The sequence below is a fragment of the Pseudoliparis swirei genome, chromosome 14 (genome assembly GCF_029220125.1).
Source record: "Pseudoliparis swirei isolate HS2019 ecotype Mariana Trench chromosome 14, NWPU_hadal_v1, whole genome shotgun sequence".
In the NCBI taxonomy this organism is placed as follows: Eukaryota; Metazoa; Chordata; class Actinopteri; order Perciformes; family Liparidae; genus Pseudoliparis; species Pseudoliparis swirei.
In genome coordinates this window covers 7246056-7267568 of record NC_079401.1, presented here as the reverse complement: position 1 = coordinate 7267568, position 21513 = coordinate 7246056, and the positions used below count along the sequence as shown (strand labels likewise).

The 21513-nt window shown below is 48.2% G+C and overlaps 1 protein-coding gene across 3 annotated transcripts in view; it reads right to left on the bottom strand.

The window, feature by feature from the left end:
- spega (striated muscle enriched protein kinase a) overlaps positions 1 to 21513 on the bottom strand; it is a 42200-nt gene that overhangs the window by 17119 nt on the left and 3568 nt on the right. For all 3 annotated transcript variants that reach the window (XM_056430835.1, XM_056430838.1, XM_056430836.1), the window contains exons 3-14: positions 11044 to 11142; positions 7041 to 7191; positions 5248 to 5961; positions 4793 to 5118; positions 3963 to 4097; positions 3536 to 3718; positions 1592 to 1710; positions 1089 to 1177; positions 780 to 955; positions 509 to 695; positions 337 to 410; positions 72 to 230 (exon numbers count right to left, since the gene is read on the bottom strand). In XM_056430835.1, the coding sequence (XP_056286810.1) occupies positions 72 to 230; positions 337 to 410; positions 509 to 695; positions 780 to 955; positions 1089 to 1177; positions 1592 to 1710; positions 3536 to 3718; positions 3963 to 4097; positions 4793 to 5118; positions 5248 to 5961; positions 7041 to 7191; positions 11044 to 11142 (2412 nt within the window). The remainder of the gene's footprint in view (positions 1 to 71; positions 231 to 336; positions 411 to 508; positions 696 to 779; positions 956 to 1088; positions 1178 to 1591; positions 1711 to 3535; positions 3719 to 3962; positions 4098 to 4792; positions 5119 to 5247; positions 5962 to 7040; positions 7192 to 11043; positions 11143 to 21513) is intronic.

Genomic DNA, 21513 nt, shown 5'->3' with positions numbered 1-21513 from the left:
TGGAATCAGACACACAGCGTTTCCCCGTCAGATGATCAAATATCGGACGCAAAAACACCGGGGATTCTTACCAAAATGCATCCACGTGACTCGAGGAGCGGGCGACCCGCTCACCTTACAGTCAAAGCGGGCGGTGTGACCTTCGATGACCTCCAGGATGTCCAGCTTGCGCGTGAACAGAGGCTCCTTGGATGGCGCGACGCTCAGGTTTGCGGTGGAGGTCAACTCCTCTGCAAACGCAACGACACGTCCCTTCGACGTTTTTTCCGATGGCTTTTTTTTTTTGAGCACCACTTATGCGTCGCGTGCGTCATTCACCCATTTGACTTCGCTCACCTTTGGCAGTGCCGAGCTTGCAGGTGTACGTTCCGCTGTCGTCCTCGTGAACCGAATCGAGCAGCAGGCGGCACCTGCGAGACGAAAGCGAGACCACTTTGCAAAAATAAACGAATGATCGTCAAGAGGCGGCGACGGAAGTGAAAGCGGTGGGAAAACACATCGACGTCACCTCTTGCCGTCAAAGTGCATTTTGCAGTTGAGCAGCGCCGGCTGGATCAGCTTCCCGTGAGAGAGCCAGTCCACGTCCACGTCCGGCGGTCCCGTCATGTGACACTCGAACACGGCCGACTCCCCGGCCTTCACCGCCACACCTTTGACCTCCCGGGTGATTCTCAGCGCCGTCTGTGCCGCAGACGCTGATATTTATGAGAAAGACATATGACCCCATATTTCTCTCACGGCGTGATTAAAGCGCATGCGTTAAATCCATCACGACTCACCTTTGACCTCCACCCTGCACTCCGCCTGCTCGCAGCCGTACTCGTTGACGACCTTGCAGATGTAAAGGCCGGAGTCGGACACCCGGGCTGAGCCGATTCTCATTTCACTGGCGCCGCCGCCCGTCTCTCTCACGGCGAAGCGCCCCGCCGTCTTCACCGGGACTTTGTCCTTCAACCTGGGTCGATATGAAGTGGCCGCCACAGTCGATTATACTTGTTTAATAGAGAGCCGTGTGTGTGTGTGTGTGTGACAGTGAGTGGCCTTGGTTGAGATAATCCCCTCAAATGTCTGTGTGCCCTAAAGCTCACCAGTCCACCACGGGTTTGGGCTGCCCGGCCACCTTCGCTGAGATGACCACATCTTGACCCTGAGTCACCTCCTGGTCACACGGCGCCTCCTTTTAAAAAAAAGGCAAAGAGCGACATATGAAAATGCAAAGACTTGTCAGGTTTCGACAGAAAAATGTACCCGCAGCTGTTTTGATAATTTGTTTGAGTCAATGTTTCAAGCAATTATGAAAAGCTTCTGCGCCGGCTTTCTGACTAGTTTCTGCTTTTCTTTTCTTTTCCCCTGAAGTGTATTTTGGTAAATGTAATATCTTTGGGTTTGGATTGATGGTCGCTCATCTATTATGCAGCCCGAAGCAATGGGAAATGTTGAAGTATTGATCGATCGTGAAAATAAATAACTACAATAAATAGCTGAGGCCCTATTCCTCCGACGGAAATATAATTTAAAACATATTAAAACAATAAGTTACCAGGAAAGAAAAAATGTGGGTAAACAGATCTAGATGTTGCATCTCTCCCACCTGAAATGAGGGAGTTTCTTCAAAGTGGACTCTTTTAGTGGCGGCGCTGGAGGGCCGGAGCTGCATGGCCTCCTCCTGCATTGGGCTTCTGACCTTCCCACAATGCACGTGGGCCGGCTCTGCAAGAAACAGCACAAACCACATGATAGACTTAGCTTCCTCTAATTCACTTCATTCAACTCTGATTCGCTCACTAATTAAATGTGTGTAATTATGGGATAATCTCTTTGAAACATGGTTAACGTTGCAACGGGGCGGCTCTAAACATTAACATGGGAACGGTCTGTCGGGGCTCTGATGTTTACAGTCTTCGCTCGTCTTTCTGAAGTGACCGCCACTGAACAGATAATGAAGTAATCCCTTAATCCCTGACCCAATCATTCGCTTATTCCACACTGTGTCTGGACTCCCATCAGAATGGATTCATCGCTTTAGACGGCTCCGCTCTCGACCTCTTCTGCCTCGTCGCTTCCTTTTCCTCCCCGCTTCTCATTTTCTCTGTGAGACCTGAAAGCCAGACATCTGGTCGTAAGCAGATAACACCGAGACGAAGCGAGAATGCATAATGTCCGTCCGTGGAGGAGAATTGAAGTTTCGTCCTCTCTGAGATGGAAATACAAAAGCTGCTAACGCGATGAAACTGGCTCATCTAAAGGGGAAAGAAGTCGGAGACAGGTTTGTCCACATGCACTCTTATGTACGCGAGAACCTATTTAAAGCAATTAAACAATAAAAAATAAGACGGAAAAACACAAAGATGCCGTATGATTCATCTTCGGAGGGAAGGTATTCAGATAAATGGTCATGAAAAGAGAAGAAATGGCAAAATAACCTACCTAGAGTCACATCTCTGAGCAGGCGTCTGTGCACCAGAGGATACGTCCCAGGAGTATTTATTTACACAGACTTGCCAACTCTTACACAACCCTGTCCCGTTCAGCCTCACCCTCTAGTCCCTCTCTTCCTCCCGCTCATGTCAACAGTCTCAAACATTCCTGACATCCCGAAGATCACGCAAATAGCATCGGAAAAGTGAAACGCTGCATCGGCTCATTAAAATCTTTTTGAGAGATTGTGTTTATATTTATTATTTTTGATCTCACATTCTTTCCGGTCACTCTCCTCCTGCCCCAGAGCCACTCTGTTCCCAGTTCAACCAGCTGCAGTCACTCACACAATCTCCCAGCGCACCGTGACAACGCCGTGCGGCGTGAAATGCCCGGAGATGAAAGACGCCATGATTAATCTCACGCCGGGACATAAAACAGACCGCAATTACACGAGAAAGGGGACGGCTAAAAATACTCCTGCGAGCTAAGACTCCGCTGGCCTAATATGGAAGCCCCCGAGCTGCTGGTGAGACGGCCCCAGAGCCGACGCTCATATTTGTTGACAAAGACCGGGGAGGTTGCATTTACATGGGCTGCTTCAACACTCTGGGACTCCAGAAAGCTTTTCAGTGTAAACACACGTCCTCCGCCGGCACATTTTTAACAGGAGTATATTTGCTCGTCATCCTGAAGGCCGTGGCCGCCTTTTAAGACTCGTAAGGGGGTGTGTGGGGGGGGGGGCATTTGTCTGACGGGGAGCGGGTCCGCCTTTGGAAACCTGCGAAAGAAAGGGGAGCTCAGGGCCTTTTTAAGAATTAATGGGTTGCCGTGGCAACTGTCGCTGCGACGAGCCTCGGTCGGGATGCTGAGCTCCGGCAGGCCTTTGTAGTCTTTGAGACAGAATGTCAGGGCGGAGGAGGGCTGGCAGCGTGTGTGTGTGTGTTTGGGGGGTGGGGGCTGAGTGAGGAGTCAACACGTATTTCACGGAGAGCATCGTTTCCATGTGCCTCGACGTGTCCCGTCTTCATTTAAATTGTGTGTCTGGTCCGTGTAATTGGGTGGCGGTCGCGCCGCATCAAACAGGTGAATATATTCTTCCATCTCCTCGTCTCACCCGATTGGATATGGAGCGCGGCGGCGCAGGACGCTCGGCCCGCCGCGTTGACCGCCGCGACACAGTAGGACCCCGCGTTGTTCGGCCTCATCTGCTTTATCATCAGGCTGTGCGTCCCCCCGTCGGCCTCCACCACGTGGAAGGCGTCGCTCCGTATCTCCACGTTATGCTTCCTCCACGTCACTGAGGAGACATTCACACGGATGACATGACGGGATGAAAACCTCCCACAGGAGAGCGGATGGAGCACGATCCTTACAGAGATAAGGGATGAATGAAGCTCATTAGTTTTGGTTTGACTGAAAAATACTAAACCCTGAATCACTGCTTGTTTCTTCTTCTTCTGCTTCCTACAAAAACAAGTAAAAACACACAACCGAGCCACAAGGAAGACACAAAATAATCAACTACTTGTTCTCAGTTGTACCTGAAAGAGGCGGTGTCCCGGTGACGATGCACTTCAGCGTGACCTCCGAGCCGCTCGCCGCCGTGGTGTCCACGAGAGCCCTCTCAAAGCTCGGGCCCCCGGCCGGCTCCACGTCAGAGTCCTCAGACGAGCGCCCTGGAACAACCGGGTCATGTGTCACTGCCCGTCAGGCCCCCCCACATGACTCATGGGCTACTTTCTGTTGTTGGGGTCCCCATGTGAAAAGAGTCATGATGATGAATGTTCTACTTTATTTTTCAGTTTTAGAGCCGTGTCTACACTTTTTATCCGTCTGAAGTCCGATCCCTCTGTTTTTAGTCCTATTTCGTTCATTTGTGATACTTTTATTGGGATTTTTGGCTGGAGAAACGATAAAAACACGAAAGGTCACCAAAGATCCACAAAGGTGACATATTTATACAAGCAGAGAGCTGTTGGATTACCTCATTCCTAATTATTTAAAGATCTCATAACCCTTCAAATGAATCTAGTAACATCCACTGAAGTGCTACTTTACACACTTTAATGAAAGGACGACGGACGGCTCACATGTGTTCACAATATCTGGAAAAAGATGGATGGAGTGTTTCTGGACGGGAGACTTTGAGCGCCGCCCTTTGGGTTCGGTTCAGCTCAGGTTGGTCATGCAAGCAGCAGCCACTGTTGCGTGAAATTACCTGAGAGGCCTGTCAATCGAGGCAAGCGTACCCCGAAAATAGACATCTCTATGACCTTTGGAGGTGAATTCATCTGCGGTGGCTGCTGCTTGTTTTCAACCTGTAATTCTTTACACGGACGCTTATCAACAATCCTCATTCAATATGGACTACCTTCTGTCTTGAGAGCGTTCCCCTCTTTCCTTCTCGCGTCGCCTTCCGTCTCCAAGGGTTCGTCCTCCACCAGGATGGCGGGGATGCTCGTTCTCGTGGCCGGAGACGTCCGCCCCGCCTCCGCCTTCCTCCTCTTCGTGAGAGGGCTGATGGAGGGAGCGGGTGATGGGGGGGCTTGGGGCTTGGGCTTGGGCGGGTACAGGGACCCCGGTTCCCTCACAGTCAGTGGGGCCGCTCCGTGTTCCGCTTTGTCGTCCGTCTTCGTCTCCCGCCATGGAGAGGAGGGGTTTTGCCACGTGTTGCCACGTGTGTTTTGGAGAGTTTCCCTGTGAGCGAAGACAAGGAAACTGTTACGCAAGTATAAATATTAGATTTGTCCAGACTCATCCGACAAAGACAAATACGCAAGAAACAAAGGAAAAACAAATCATCAGTAAAGGTAATTTCATCCAAACCTGGCGAGGCTTGTGGTTGTTGACGGCGGTTGCCCTGGTAACTGGTGATCGTGTGCCGTCTCCATGGTAACAGAGATGTCTTGTGACGTCTCGGGCTCGGTCCTCTGAGTCCCGGGACCTGGACCCGGCGGAGCCTCCCTCTGCTCCGGTTCTCGCTCCCTGGCCTGCAGCTTTCTCACCACTTGGGGAGGAATGGGCTCCAGCTTCCCCGTGGGCTGCTCAGTGGAATAAGCCTTCTTCAAGCTCGGTTTCCCCACAAGCTTCTTGATCCTCTGGAGCTCTTCGGCGAACTTGCTCTGGTAGCTCTGGACCTTCTGGGAGTAGCTCGTCTTGCCCTCCAGCGACGAGGCTCGCGGCTTGAACGCCGCTCGCTTCTGCAGGCCTCCCGTCTTCTTTCCGCTGCCGTCCGAGTCGCAGGAAGCCGCCCGTCCAAATCTCGAACCCGGCACAAATCCGACTCCCGCCGGCGGATCGGCGCTCGCCCTTCGTTCCTCAAAGGCGAGGACCTTGTCAAAGATCTTGGGCCCTGCGCGAGCCAGTTTGGGTGTCATGACAACACTGTTGACGCTTGATGTCTGAAAAGACGGTGGATCTGAAGGTTTGGTTTTATCCGGACCGTGGCTGCTGTGTTTGAGCGCACTGGGAGGTGGATGGGGAGAAGACAGGGGGACACGGGAAGAGGAGAGCCCCTGAGATTCACCAGCAGTTTGAGTCCTAGAGGGGTGAGGGTTGAGGGGAAACGGAGGCGTGGCGTTAGAGTTCTGCTGCAGCCGCCGGAGGCGTCGGGAGAGAAATGAAGAAGCAGATGAACGTCCATTTTTGTCTGGTGTTTTGACGTTCGACCGGTGAGTTCCTTGTGTTTTTGTGAAATGAAGGAATACAAACGAAACAATGTCGCCGACATGTACGATCTCAAACGTTCCCCGGAACTTAATCTAACCGACTGCGGTGAAGTTGCAGATTCACGACATGAAGGAGAAAAAAAAGAGAAGAAAAAAAGCTCCCTGCTCTAAGTTTTAAGTACAAAAACATGCCTAAAAACAAAGCTGTGAATCCCACAATCATTCATTTGTGAGAACATTCATGCTAATATTTGCTGGGATCAAAACCAGCAACCCGTGCACGCCACAGCAAACCTACAACCATGTGGTGTTAATCCAAAAGGGCGGGGCCACACATGCAGTGGCTGAGAAGAGTAATCACAGTTTTTCAGAAGTGCTGAATAATACATCCGAGCAGGTTGCACCATCTCTCTCATGGCAAGAAGAATTATGAACGATGATTTTTTTTTTTTTAAAGACCTGTGCTCATCGTTAGATAGAAACCAAAACCACACTCACAGCAAAAAAAAGAGTCGAAGGAAAGTGTGACGTCAAAATGAAAATGGGAAGTAAAAAAGCTTCAATATATGTACAAAAGAAAAAGAAAAAAAAGAGTAACTTATGTAACTTATTACATATGGAGTACATGTTTGCATGTTGGTTCTATGTAGGATGTAATGTCTTGTCTTATGTGTCAGTTGTCTGTGCGATTTGGGGGTTTGTGGCCAGTCTTTTTTTCTTTTTCAATGGAATCCCAGAAACTGAAATGCCATGTGCTATAACGGCATCGAAAATGTCCTCCCTCTGTAGAGGCTGAACATGCTGCCATAGTAGTCGCTGCCGACAGAAACACTTTCCTCTGAGCCCTGAACAGGCCGTGCCAGGTTAGCGTGAGACGCCCGGATCAGCGGTTCCACACCCAGGTGACGGACAGGGGGGGCCCCCTCGGCGGGAGCCCCACCGAGGGCTTGCCTGGCAGCGTTTGTGGGGTCCAAGTGGAGCCCCGGGGGCCGGGAGCCCAGAGCGCGGAGCTCTCGCTCCACCACCGGGTCGTAGGCACCGGGGAGGGTGGCCCTGCTGTCTGAAGCGTCGGGGTTAGAGTCCATCATCCCGCCTCCCTCACCTGGGGGGGGAGAGGGAGAGAGAGATAGAGAGAGAGCGAGAGAGAGAGTGTTAGTGTGCATTGATCACAAAAGACAACAGGGCCTGTGTTTATTGCCATCCAGTGCAACAACAGTGTGGCTCATCGACGTGTTTTCAATCAGGCGTTGGCTCCACGGGCACATCCGATAGAATATCACCAGATAGAGATATTGATCGATTGTAATAAAAAGGTTAATGCGATCACAGATTTCTTCGATTCATTAAATGTCATGATCTGGAGTTTGTGTCTAGTTTTGTGTCGTCTGTCTCCCTGTGATTGTCTGCCCTGGTCCTGATTGTTTCCTTCTGTGTGATTGCTGGTCCCGCCCTCATTGTGTCCACCTGTGTCTCGTTCCCCGTTGTCCAATCCTCTCACCTTGCCTGTGTATTTAAACCCTGTTCGTCTCATTCCCAGCGTGGCTTCGTACTGTTTAGTCTGCGTTTTTGTCGTTCCTGTCTGGTCTGGGCTGTGATTTTTGTAATTAAATAGTTTGTGCAGTAATGTCGGCGTTTGGGTCCTCTCTTGCTGCGACAACCTGGACTCATCATGACAGAGAACGACCTGACCAACAATGGACCCAGCAGCGGCAGCAGCTTCCTCTGCAGAGGGCGGTTTTCAACCAAGGTAACCTCCTGGGAGATCACCAGAATCAGCTGCAGGACTTAAGGGAGTCTCAGCAAGCGATCGGGACACAAGTGACAGAACGAAGCCACCAATAATGGACCCAGCCTTCAGTTACCGCTGCACGGTTCCTGCCTGGCCAGCTTACGCTCATGTTCTGCTCGAGGAGATGTGGGAGTCCCTCCGGTCCCTGGAGTCAATGACGACGGCTCCAGTGTTCCGTCGCCGGTTCCAGACCCCGAGGTTCCGGTTCTAGTCCCCGGTGTTCCGGTGTTCCGGCTCCTGTCCCTGATGTTCCGGTTCCAGTCCCCGGTGTTCTGTCACCACTTCCAGTCCCCGATGTTCTGGTCCCCGGTGTTCCGTCGCCGGTTCCAGCCCCGATGTTCCAGTCCACGATGTTCCAGTTCCAGTCCCCGGTGTTCCGTCACAGGCTCCAGACCACGAGGTTCCAGTCCACGAGGTTCCAGTCCCCAGAGTTCCATCACCGGTTCCAGTCCACGATGTTCCGGTTCCAGTCCCCGGTGTTCCGTCACAGGCTCCAGACCCCGAGGTTCCAGTCCACGAGGTTCCGGTTCCAGTCCCCGATGTTCCAGTCCCCGGTGTTCCAGTCCCTTCTCCGCGCCGCCTGCCTCTCCCCATCCCTCCCCCTCCCGGTCAGTCACAGTTTCCGTGTTCCATCCCATCCATCGGTTCCCGTGATCCGTCCTGCCCAGCCCCGTGATCCGTCATGTCTCCCGCCTGGTCCTGCAGCCTTGGACCCGGCTCCCCTCCACCCACCCTTGTGGAACGCTTGGCCGTCTGGAATTCGTCCCTTGAGGGGGGGGGGGGGGTACTGTCATGATCTGGAGTTTGTGTCGTCTGTCTCCCTGTGATTGTCTGCCCTGGTCCTGATTGTTTCCTTCTGTGTGATTGCTGGCCCCGCCGTCATTGTGTCCACCTGTGTCTCATTGTCCAATCCTCTCACCTTGCCTGTGTATTTAAACCCTGTTCGTCTCATTCCCAGTGTGGCTTCGTACTGTTTGGTCCGCGTTTTTGTCGGTCTGGTCTGTGATTTTTGTAATTAAATAGTTTGTGCAGTAATGTCGGCGTTTGGGTCCTCTCTTGCTGCGACAACCTGGACTCATCATGACATTAAAGGTGAATCGTGCGTATTAAACTTTAAAGTCGTGTTTAATGTCAACCCTTCAGTGCATTAACTTTTGGTACACCCTGACTCTCTGGACTTTAATTCTGAGACTTTCTCCTTAAAGGCAGTTTTTTTAGTCATTAAAAAGCAAGGAAGAGGGCCAAACTGTCTGTATTTTGTCCAAAGCACCACATCCCAAAATGAACGAGCGATACGACGAGCGAGAGTCCTGAGCTGGTAGAAAAGGGAGACCGTGGTAAAGCGGCGCGACTTGCACTAAGCACAAAAAAGGGCGAGCTGGATCAAGAGTCTATCGATCGCTTGGAAACAGGAAATGAAACGGAGCGTATAAGGGATACGTTGCGGAGCGGGCACCACTTAAAGAGATCCTCCAACACCCGGCCCGCCCATCGCAAATCAGGTAATGATTGACATTTTAGTGATGAGCAAAGGAGACAGAAATGCATTGGCAGCGGGAAGAAAAAGAAAAGAGCGGTCAGCATCTTCGGAAACCTGGGACGGTGTCGGGATGTAAAACAAGACCTGCAGTCACAAGTGATGCACAACCAGTCGACTAAGCAAAGGAACTCAAGAAGTACAAAACATCTTTCCACAGGGGCCCATGAGGAATAAATTGAAGGTTATTATTATTATATTAAACGTGTATGCCTGGACATACTGAGCTTTACAATCTGCTTGGGAATGTTTTTGGGAGGCGGAGCAGCAGGACAAGCTTCCCGTTCTGGGTTTTGACTCGAATGGAGACGCCACTTCCCCAAAACCATCTCGTCTCATGTGTCCACTGGTTTCAAATGCAGTGCTTCTGGACATAAAAAGTGAATATTCAGCAGAAGCGTTCAACAATCTAGTTCCTTGAAGAACAGCCCGTGATGGATCACCTCATCTCCCATTCCCTCATCTCCTATTTGCGGACGCTTCGAAAGTATCAAACGCCGTGTGGGTGCGAAACGAGCGAGGGAAGAATACAAAATGCCTCCCGGGTGGAGGAGAAGGGTGTCAATATTTCCGATCTATATTCAGACGTCCTCCGCGGCCCGTTCGGGAGCGGCGTGGCGAGGGCGCGCAAGTTCTTGGGACGCCACTCTGCCAAATGAGTAAACACTCTTTCAGAAATTCCTTTAAACCGGGTTACGCTGACGGGAAGAGGCTCGTCGGGTTGCAACGGGGCCAGCGGGGAAAGGGTTTTGCACATTTGCATTTGAAACATTTGAAACATTTGAGCATCAGGAGATCAGGAGTAAGTGGATCAACATTTATTCGGCCCGTTGAAATGAAATGAGATCTTTAACTGAATCAGATTTGGCCCCAGAGTGTCACATTAGACCGCTCTGAACAACGGCTCCGACATTTTTAAATATCAGAGTTCAGCAACAGCGTTGACCTTTGACCTAAAGATCTACTGGAGACATTTTAACTCACACTGACCAGGAAGTCACGTTGTATTTTACAGTCACACGGACTTGATGAAAGGAAATGAATGAATGACTCCGTGGTGGGGTGACCGAGCCCGTACACCGCAATTATAGAAATATCGAAGAGTGTGAAAAAGGCGTAGGGCTGCAACCAACAATTATTTTCTTTATTGATTCATCTGCTCGTGTTCTTGGACCATTTATTTCTTGTATTTTGTCAGAAAATTCCAAACGACAGAAATTCTCCATAATAAACACTAAAAAATAAGAGTAAATCCTCACAGCTGGAAGTAAATAAAGCTAAATCCCAACCAAAATAGTAAAATAATAGTTTCCATTGGTTTCAACCTCTTTCCTCTCAGGCTGCATGTTCCCGAGACAGAACTGGGGCAGTGTGTCACTGCGTCCCACCCAGAGGGATTTATGCAGTCTGCCATGTCAGATTTGATCCAACGCTTGTTCTGGGCCAAGCTGACCCCCCCCCCTGTGAAATCCATCAAACTGCATTGAGTCATCATCTTGTAAAAGGGTGTATTAGGCATATTGACTATCACCTCATCAATAAGGTTTGAAGAGCTACTGAATATGTGTATGCTGCAGCTTTTTGCTAAAAACAAAAATTAAAGAAAAGGACAATTTGAGACTGAATACCTGAAGGTCCTCTCCGTCCAGCCTTGTCTTGGTGCCTTCCGGGCCCTTCTTTGGTTTCCATCTGAGGTTCTGTGGCCTCATCCTCTGTGGTCTCAGAGTCTGAAACCCCACGAGAAGAAGAACACACGGATGAGTTTAAGATGGAGGAAGAAGGCGGAGATGCAGGAATGAGACACTGGAGGAGGAAGAGAGGAGAAAACAACAACTGAGTCTCGGTGAAAATTACATTTCACGTTAGCTCAGCGGAACAGAGTTTGATGGGTCCATTGAAAAGAAATGGGTTGAAGATGAAGCGTGACGTGACGCCAGCTGCAGCTGAACAGAAATACACGACTGGTCCATGGAGGGAGGGGAACGTGGGCTCTCTCCTCGGGTCTGGAGCCATTTGACTTTAGGAGCTTAGTTTCCTCTTCGTTAGACTGAACGCGTTGTTCCTCTTATTCCTATTGATACGGCTCTATAAATATGTCACCTGCTGAAATCATTGCCGGCATCCTTTTAAAACACAGCACCGCTTCACCAGTTACAATTCAATGAAGCTCAACTTATTATGGAAAGAATGCCAGAAAAGTGGGTATTAAAGACAGTATTTTTACATCGAGACTCCAAACCAAAACTTAAATGCGTCTCTGTCGTTATTATGAGAGGATTACTATATAACCTTTTTAAAAGGGAATCGACATGAAGTGATGTTTCTGTGCAGCAGTGGAGAGAGTGACTCACTAGACGGTGGATGGCCACAGAAAGGGAAACCACGGAAAGGGAACATGTGCCAACAAAAAGACGGGGACATTTGATTGCGCTCTCGATGAACAGAGAGAAGAGACAAATATAGATGTGGACGAACACAATATTATGGAGGACTGTACCCTGTGTGGAAATTGATCTTAACCCTCCTGTTACCTTAGGGTCAATTTGACCCCATTCAATGTTTAACCCTCCTGTTACCTTTATATTTACTGACATATTTTACCCTTGGGGTCAATTTGACCCCAGCAATTAAAACCTCCAGAAAATTATTAGAATTGATATTGTTTTCCAAGTTTAAGTGTGAGGTACTTTATGTTTGTTTGTTGACTACCTAAATAGCCCTTTAAATATATAAAAAAGTTGATATTTCTTATATGTTTGACACGGTGAAAAACAGCCTGGGGTCAAATTGACCCGAAAGAACACCGACATTAAACATTGAATGGGCTCAAATTGACCCCAAGGTAACAGGAGGGTTAAACATTGAATGGGGTCAAATTGACCCTAAGGTAACAGGAGAGTTAACACATTAAGAACCAGAAAACACGATGAAGGGAAGTGGGCTGATGGAGTCATGGAGGGATGGAGGGGAAGAAGAGAGAAGAAAACAAAAACAAAAAGGTGAATCAAGACAAGGCAGGTTTACCATAGCTTTGCTTTCGGCAGGAGCGGAAAACTTCACTTCCATAGTGGCAGCAAGAGAGGGCAGACGGGAGAGCACCGTTACTATGGAAACCAGCATCTCTCTCACCCACACGACCAATCCTCTTCGTACCCATTAAGAGTCTAAAATCACCAGCCAAACTGCCGGGTGGCTGACGGATACGTGCACCGGTTAGAGCGCTCGCGGAGGAGGAGGAGGCGGAGGAGGAGGAGGGAGGTGGACGACAACCACAAGAAATAGGTTGCGGCTCATTGCGCCTCACATCGAGTCACAGCCTGATTAGATCATTCCAGAAGGTCTGCCTAATGATAAGAAAGCCAGTGCAACATGAACAATCACCAACAACTCATTGCATCGCTACAGCCACGGCATATGCGCGTCTCCCTGGGTGGAGACCCACCCATCTGTGTCGAATAGCTCGCACAGTGGGAGCGGGACATCGATTCAGCTATGTAATTATGAGGGAATATATATATATATATATATATATATATATATCAGCTTGGGCGGCTTGCATTGATATGTAAATAGGATTTGGAGGAGTGTACAGCGAGCCTCTTGTATTGGTTTGGCTTGACGGAACAAATACTGTAACATAAATCATCGAGGCCACATATTATTCACTCAAGCATTTTATGCAGAGAGGCAATAGCATGATTACAAAAACTATTGCTTTGTGGGGGTGGATGTGCAGCAATAAAACACACTCTTGTAAGCAGTAAAAACATCAAACAGGAAGCAATATACATGTTGTACAACGGCGACTTTCATATGTAAAGGAAGTTATTAGAGGAATAAATCAAAGTGGAGCACATGCTGTCGAAAAAGGCTAAACACAAGACGGAAAGAAAAGGCCTGGGAGAAGAAAATCCTACGTCTGCAGATTTCTAACAGAGAAGAGACCACGATAGAATACAGGAGAAGGGGTGTAAAGCTTATACTGACAACACACCATGGGTAAATCTGCCAAATGTCCGCGTAGAATGCCCAGTTCTCTGAAACAAGATACAAAAGCACAATGCATTATTCAGCAGCAAACACAGCCAGAGATGCAGTTATACACAAATCACCAGAGTAAAAAACGGCAACGGTCCCTTTTGCCCAAAAGCCCCGCTGTTGTTACGAATAAGTAGCAGAAGGTCTGAATACTTTAGATAGGATGGATTTGTAAAAGTCACCTTTGTGTTATCCAAAAGGTATAAAATGCGCAGACATCCAGAAAACTGACTGCATGGCAAGAAACATGAGATTTCATAAAGGGCATCTACTATTCCTGTTGCTGTGTCACTACAATAATCCACAAATCCAAAGATAGTTTTTGGAGCTTTCTCCTGGTGCTCGTCAGCTGGGACAATAAGAGCCTCACAGAGTCCACGCCACCGACAGTCCCAAAAAAACAAATGAGTTTGGTTGAGTAGAACCAAAGCAGCTGAAAAGGTCAGAACAATGACAGCTGCTCATTTATTTGGTCTTGTTCCACTTAAGCATCACTAAAGTTCTTAGTTTGTAAGGCTCTTTTCGTTCATTCTAAACCACAGACTTCTGAAAAACCCAGAGGCTGAGAGTTGATAACGGAGAACATTCAATCTCCTCGCATATCTATATCAGAGACGAATTCCTGAAACGATAACTAGATCTGACAAGCTCTCGGGGATTGGTGGGGGGGGGGGGGCTGTCTGTCAATCAGCAGCAGGCGGAGTGACTCACAGCTTTGCGACAGATGGAAAGCAAAAGTATCAGAAAGTGCGAAATGAAATGACTGATTCTGGCACTCATTTGCCCCCACGTTTAGCTACCGCACTCCCCCAGTGGGTTCATCTTTCTTTCCAGTGTGTGTGTGTGTGTGTGTGTCAGTCAAGTTGATTAACTGTTGCCTTGGTGGTAACTGCCGTTGGACTCGTTGTCGTGCTCCCCATTGTTGTGGCCTCAAGGTAATCATATGCTGCCACAAAACTGGATCCGCTTTTTGCTCCATTTGGCAGAAGACTCTCCTTTCCTACCCCCCAAAAAAAATTCAATGGGCATCATCCAACTCCTTCCAGCAGTATTCTCACAGATGTGCTGCTGGAAGCGAAACGAGTCTCACGGGGTTTCACATTGATGCAGGATGGAGGGGAGGCGAAGCGCCATCAGAAAGCAGCTCCATCCCTTCATCGCCCTCCTGCCCTGATTCTCACGTCTAGCCCACTGACACACTTTTCATTTTTGGAGAAACCTGCTCAACTGACTTATTTATGAGACAAAACTGCCACGACTTCCAAGGCGCGATACATATTTCCCAAAACAGAATTGGGGTACGGGGGAATTATTGCGCCTCAGGTGGTTTTTATAGCACTTAAACAAGTGTTTTCTACCTGGCAACCAGAGTTTTCCTGGGCTGACCTCCTTCGTTACCTCGTCCTGAATTGCCCTCGAAATTTTTTCCCTCCGACAGATAAAAGACAACAAAAGGCATGAAGCAGGGCACCCATGCTTTCACTCTCACTTTAAGAGAATCGACGATGCTCGTTGTAATCAATATAGCTCAGAGAAAATAATCAGAACAGGTTTCTTTTCCCACTATTATCCGTTAAAGGGTGTGGCATGACATCCCGATATGTCAAAACCTACTAATATCTCTGAACAACAACCTGGATGCCAGTGTCACAACACAATGCTAAAATGCATTTCCAATTTCACAACGGAGCAAAACTCACCTGAAATCTCTTCTTGGACCAGATTTTCTTCATCTCTTCAAGTAGTGCGTCCTGTCATGCGTGCGAGATTACCTGTGGCATGAGCTCACGAGAACATCCCCACAAGCCCAATAAGCCCGGGGTGTGGCATCATCCAAAAAATTCAATAAAATAAGGAATTAAAAGAAGGAAAGGGGATGGAGCTGCCTTTTGTGCTCGGGTGTGTTTACTCTCCGGTCTGGCGGCAAGATCGGGGGAGGGAGGGGGGGGGGAGAGAGAGAGAGAGAGAGGATGCAAATAAGCCGGAGCCAGGTGTCTTTGTGTCTGAGCGAGTATCCACTGATGTGAACAGCGTCCCTCTCTGACGTAGACGCTGCCTTTAGAGGAGGCGATGCTCAGCTGGCTTGTCCAACACCCCACCACCCACACACACACACACACACAAACACCACCTCGATGGAGAACACACTGCAGGAGGAGGCGGGGGTTGGAAGTCGGAGCATAAGGGGTGTGTTGTTCTTGATTGCGGTGATGAGAGTGGTGAATAAGAGGCGGAGGAGGAGGGGAAAGATGAGGAAGAGAGCTTCAATAGAGCAGGTTTTTTTGTGAGCAGTGGGAGTGAAAGATGAGAGCGACAAAGAGAAAGATTGAAGGAAAAGAAGAGTCAGAGCGAGAGAGAGAAGAGAAAAATTAGAGAGGGAGAGAGAGACAAAGAGAAGAGATGGAGAAGCGAGACCTAGATTCACGAGGGAGGAGGCGAAGCAGAGGAGGAGGCGTAGATGACAGGATAGATGGGATGAAATGTCCAGACGTTAAAGAGGAGGGGAGGGGGAGTGAAATATATCGCTATTTCCTCCTGAATATAAACACAAACAAACCCTCACGTCATCCTCGAACCCTCCACCTCTCAGTCTATTCTCCGATATTCTTCGTTCTCCTCTCAAAGCCCATTGGCTGTCAATTATGTATCTATATTCCCCGTCTTTTAGCTTTAACCAGTGATAGGGTCGCGGTGACCGGGGGCTGTTAGGACTCCAATAGCAGACACGCCCCCCCCCCCCCCCCCACGCTGGATTCCAGCATGATGCATGTTACCTCTTCCAGCCACACAGATAATAATCATTTTCATTCTGGATTAATCTCGCAGTAAAATAAAGCTAAATGTTCATTCGTCTTTTTGTCTTGCCAACAATAGAAAAACCAAGATGTGACACGATACAGCGTTAGACACAGGAACAGATTGTAGTTCATTTTGGCGACAGCATATGTTCATCTCAAGAAAACCTTATTGATATGATACTGATATCCACCTTTCAGAAGAGCTCTTCTTCTCCCAACCATGTGCTCTCTGGCCTTGTAAACAATCACTGTGAGATTTAGAATCATTTTAATTCGGGTTATTAGCTTGTTCTCCTCTTTCCTACTTCATTTTGACAATAAACACGCAGCTCTAGTTTGTAGGTATTATTATATAATTTTTTCATCTTAAAGACATTCCCATCTAGCTTTAAATTGAAATAGTCTGCTTCTTTCACTGATCATGAACCGAGATGCAGTGGATTTTCACTTGTTAGTTTAATAATAACAAGCCTCCCTCGAGTCACCCTCGCTCGCCTTCGCACTCCCCCTCCTCCGTCATTGAGAGTCATTCGGTCCAGCGCAAAGTGCAGCGATCGATACCAGTGCTCTGTGCGTGATATGGGATACACCCCCAAGTAACAGTTCAAATGCACCTCGGATCAATACGCTCAGCATGGCACGAGATTCCATGACTGTCGTCCAATGAGAGGGGCAGGCAGACGGTGGGGAAGCTTCCATTTGCTTGGAAATATGTCTCACGGGGCTTTAAAAAAAAATGAAGAACTCATCTTCCACCAATCGCTGGCTGGAATGTCATAAAATATCAGCCATTGAGGAGAGATAATTTGATCATATTGGTGTATGCCGTCGATCTTCCCCTGAATCTAGTTTCGTTTGATGGCTCACGAGGTCACGTTTTTCCTCTAAACCTGCAGGATGCACAGACTTGGCCTTACGCCACTCCTCGTTAATGACGTCCGACGTCGGCATCAGACGCGCATCTCCCTCTACGAGGCCCGTTTCAAACGTGGGTGAGCGTTAAAATAAAAAAAATTGTTAACAGGTAAAAATCGTAGGTTCCATTATCTCCAGAGTAAGGAGACTTCATGGAGACCAATTGATTTGTGTGACAGAGGCTGCTTCCTGTGGATGGATGCCCTCCAGGCCTGCAGCTTCATCGGCAGCACGTCTGGCAGAATCACCGCTCTGCAACAGAGAACAGAACCTGCTGCTGGTCACATCCCACGGTTTCTCACCTCTGACCTTCCAGATCACGCACTCTGGATTTAAAAAAGAACTACGAGGCAGCGAGGTGCTCCACCAAAAAAGCAGGAAGTCCCATTGAACTGTACGAAGATAGACTTCCCCGTATTGGTCTGTTTGGTTTATTTCTCATACATCCCGCCATTCACTCCTCTCGTGCTCACTCATACGCTCCCCGTCATTGTTTTGGGGCCGTCAGTCCCGATATCAGCTGTTCTCATCAGTTTATCGCATCTATCCAATTAAGCGACGCACCGACAGTGTTGGCCTATCGTCTCGCTGCTTTTAAACGTGATTCTAGTGTCGTACGTCCGTGCGCCCCCCCCTCGCCTCCCCATCCCCATCAGCAACCTCCACCACCAGTGTCTGGACTCCACAGGGGGCATTAGTCCGGCTGCCGGAGACCATCTGTTCTCTCAACTTATCATCCGTCATTGAGAAACAGTTATTTATTTATTCTCTCATCTCTCCTGGTTGAAACTCCATGCTCAAAAAAATGAGCATGTTCTTAAAACTCTTAAATCTCACGTCAGGCCGCAGATTTCGACCACATCATACTCACGTATGTGAGATATTTTTGCTCTGAATGATAGAGGTGAACAAAAAGAGATGGTGTGAAGAATATGAGAACCTAAAGGTTGTGAACGCATTGAAGATGCGATCCTGCATACTTTCGTCGTCCCAGACCAAAATCATACAACTAGAAGACAACTCACACCATATATGGCGGCCATTCATCCGAACAAAGGAAGAAGGAAAAACAGTCCTATAGCTGATGCTTCTTTATTTGCCCCCCAAAAACTCTTCAGAGGCAAATGTGGCCAATGTTGACAGTCTCGCCGCAACCCGATCCTAACAACTAATCCTCAGCGAATCCCAGAGGGATTCCTGTGAATGGCTGCCTACCAAGAGGGATGGAACACAAACACACTTTTTTGGCGCTGGCTTTCCACCCATCACATATTGCCTCAGCTGCCCACGTGAGAATAGAGAACCTCGTTAATTGTAACGTATACTTAATCCACACGAACAGAATATTAAGAGAATGTTAAATCAACATGCAGCGATAGATTATTTCGGCCCCAGTCAGCCAATGGGAGACAGACTGCGTCGATCAGAAATGGCGAGAACAGGAATGCCGCGCTATGAGCGATCTATAACAGGCGTTGAGCATCGCTTCAACTGCAGCATGTTTGCGGATGAATAAAACTATGAAATATCACATTCACAGCCTTTGGAATTGCATATTATTTCACTTAATAATACATCCGTTTTATTTCAGTTCAACATATCCCCAATGTAAACAAGCCTTGAAAAGCAAACTCTCTGATTGAGCCATTAGTCTCATAGCTCTTCATGTATTTATACGCCTGTAAATTAGTTTATTGAGTCTCATCTCAAATCTTGTTATCTGGCCTCATGTCCTTCTGCCTTCGAGGGGATTTCTGTAGTTTCGTCCCTCGGTATTTAAATGTTTGAGAACTTTTACCTTCGTAGAACGGGACACGACACAGAAGACACACATGCTGAATCCAATTAGGCAGCGACCTCGAGTGCCTGACCTTGTATTCATTTCCATTATAGCTGTTCCACTGAGTGGAGCATGCGTTTGGAAGCTTCCCTGCCACAGCGGGATCCTTCGCTATCGCAGTACACATTGTGTATTGGCGCCAGCTCCCCACTCACCTCTCCGCTTCCTGCTTCTCGGCCCACTCTCGCATTCCCTGGCGTTCCTCAAAGCTCTCCGTGCATCGAGCAGCTCCTTCCGCGACATCGCTCTCGACCTTCCTCCGCGCGTTCCTTTTTTCCCCGAAACCGACTAGCCGGCTACTTCTGCCCCGGAAGATCTTCTCCTCTGCGCACAAGTCTTCCAACAAGGCTTTTCCATTGAGACCAGCCACTCTCTCAAAATGACTCCAACAGGACCATTTCGCCCAGTTTCATCTTCTTTAAAAATGGCTTCCTCTGCAGCACGACTAGAGAAATTGGCTGCCGGACCTTTATAAACGCTATCTTTCTTACGTCGATCTGTTTTGCCCGCTCCCCAGTCCGACCCCAACTTCGACTGCCAACTTGGGAGTCTATTTCCAGTCTTGCGTAGTACAACCCCTTCAGTTGTCCCTTTGCACCCCTTTGCCTGCCCCCGCAGTCATAGCAGGAGATTTAGCACAGCGCTACACAGAAATCGGACGACCTCTGTTGTCCTCTGGGGGTCACTCTGCTTGGACTCCAGGGAGTTGTGAATCTTGAGTACAATGCAGACATGTTGTTATACGCCTTCAAGGATCGGCTACAACCGCATGGACATTATTGGACAGTTAACAAGTCTTTCTGAAAGTTTTATCACAGCTGATTGGCCTGTTGAGTAGATCTAATCCCTCTGTCCACCGGTCACTACATTATACGGTGATGCAACCCAATTAAAAAGAATAACCCAATATATCTTGGCCCAGAAACCGTCATCTACCTGATCAGACAGTTATGTTTATGTGTGTATAAGAACGATGACTTAAGCTACACCAAATAAACGTAGTTAACTTAGGTCCGGGACACGCTCAACCACTCCCCTGTCTCCTGCTTGCCTACACTCCCCTCCTTCATCCATCCACCTTTACACTGCATCCCTGCCTCTCTACCATCCATCCTATAGGAATGGGTGACAGAATACCAAAGTAGGCTCTAACACGCCAACTCTCCTCCCTCCCAGCTGGAATGATACATATCTAGACAATCTTAACCCAACAACTTCTTCCCACTACTCCCAATACTCCCCTAACACATATCTCTTTATCAAACACATTGCCTTAGGGATGTGTTTCCCACCTGTTTTGACATGTGACCCCTAAAATTAAAAAGATACATACACCTGTGGGCTTTTGAAAACAGAAGAAACTTGAACAGAACCATGCTGTTTTTCTGCTATCTTGTTATGTTGTCCAGACCCACAGGTTGGAAACCACTGCTTTGAAGATGAAAAGAAAAGGTGCAACAAAGACGTCGTCGATGTTATCTCATCAGCAATTGCAAGTCATGTTTGGAACATTCATGGCCCTACGCCACAGTATGACAATACTCTGCTTTTGTAAAAGGATGCCCGACAGTATGTTGATCAAAAGCTCCCCGCCCCCGGAGGGTGACGTCAGCAAAGTGGTCTAGACTTGTGACACGCCACCACTGTGGCTTCTGGACTGGTCTCTCAGGGTGAGGTCTTAAAGTGACAGAACCGACTGCCCGTGTGCGTGGCTAATGAAGCAAATACACATCCCCCTCCAGTTTCTCTTTCATCAACCAGGCCGCGATGGAGAGTGACAGCGCCCTGCGTTTGGCCGTGGCGATGCTATAATTATCTGTGGTGTCTGCTGGTGCAATCGGAGAAGGGGCCGGCGGCGTCCACACACCACTAGAGCACAACACATACCGGGCCATATATAACCACTGTGAGAGATAGAGGAGGGGAGATGCAGGAAGAAGGCAGAAGTCAGAGAGATAGCAAAAAAATGGATAATAAACGAGGAAAAAAACATGTCATTTTGCAGCCTTGTACCATCAATCGACCAAAAGTTGAACAAGAAACCAAGAGCCAATGCTGTTCTCGTTAAAGCAAGTCCAAATCAAGCCACGCATCTAAATAAGAAAATATTTTCAGCTCCAACTACTGATAATTAAGCTCTCCTGTCTTACATATGACATCTCTCTCACATGAAGCGACGGTAGTAGAAGGATTGCAAAGATTTAAAATCGGTCGGCTGTTCCCAGTGAGCTACCACTTCATCCAATTCCCAGGTCTATTAAATGTGTATACTTACTATTCCTACTTGCTGATGTCTGATTAGTTTTAGTGTTCCAGGATTTTTGTGGGCAAGACTAGGATTTTTTTTTTTTTAGGTCAAGTCTTTGGAGAATGAGGTCTTAAGCTAAGTGGAGCTTAACATTCAGCTCTGGACACAGAGAGAAAGAAAATAACACAAGACCAAAAAGGGATTAGGACTGATTTCATTAAAATAGGGGACAAGAAAGAAATATTTAGAAAAGGACTAA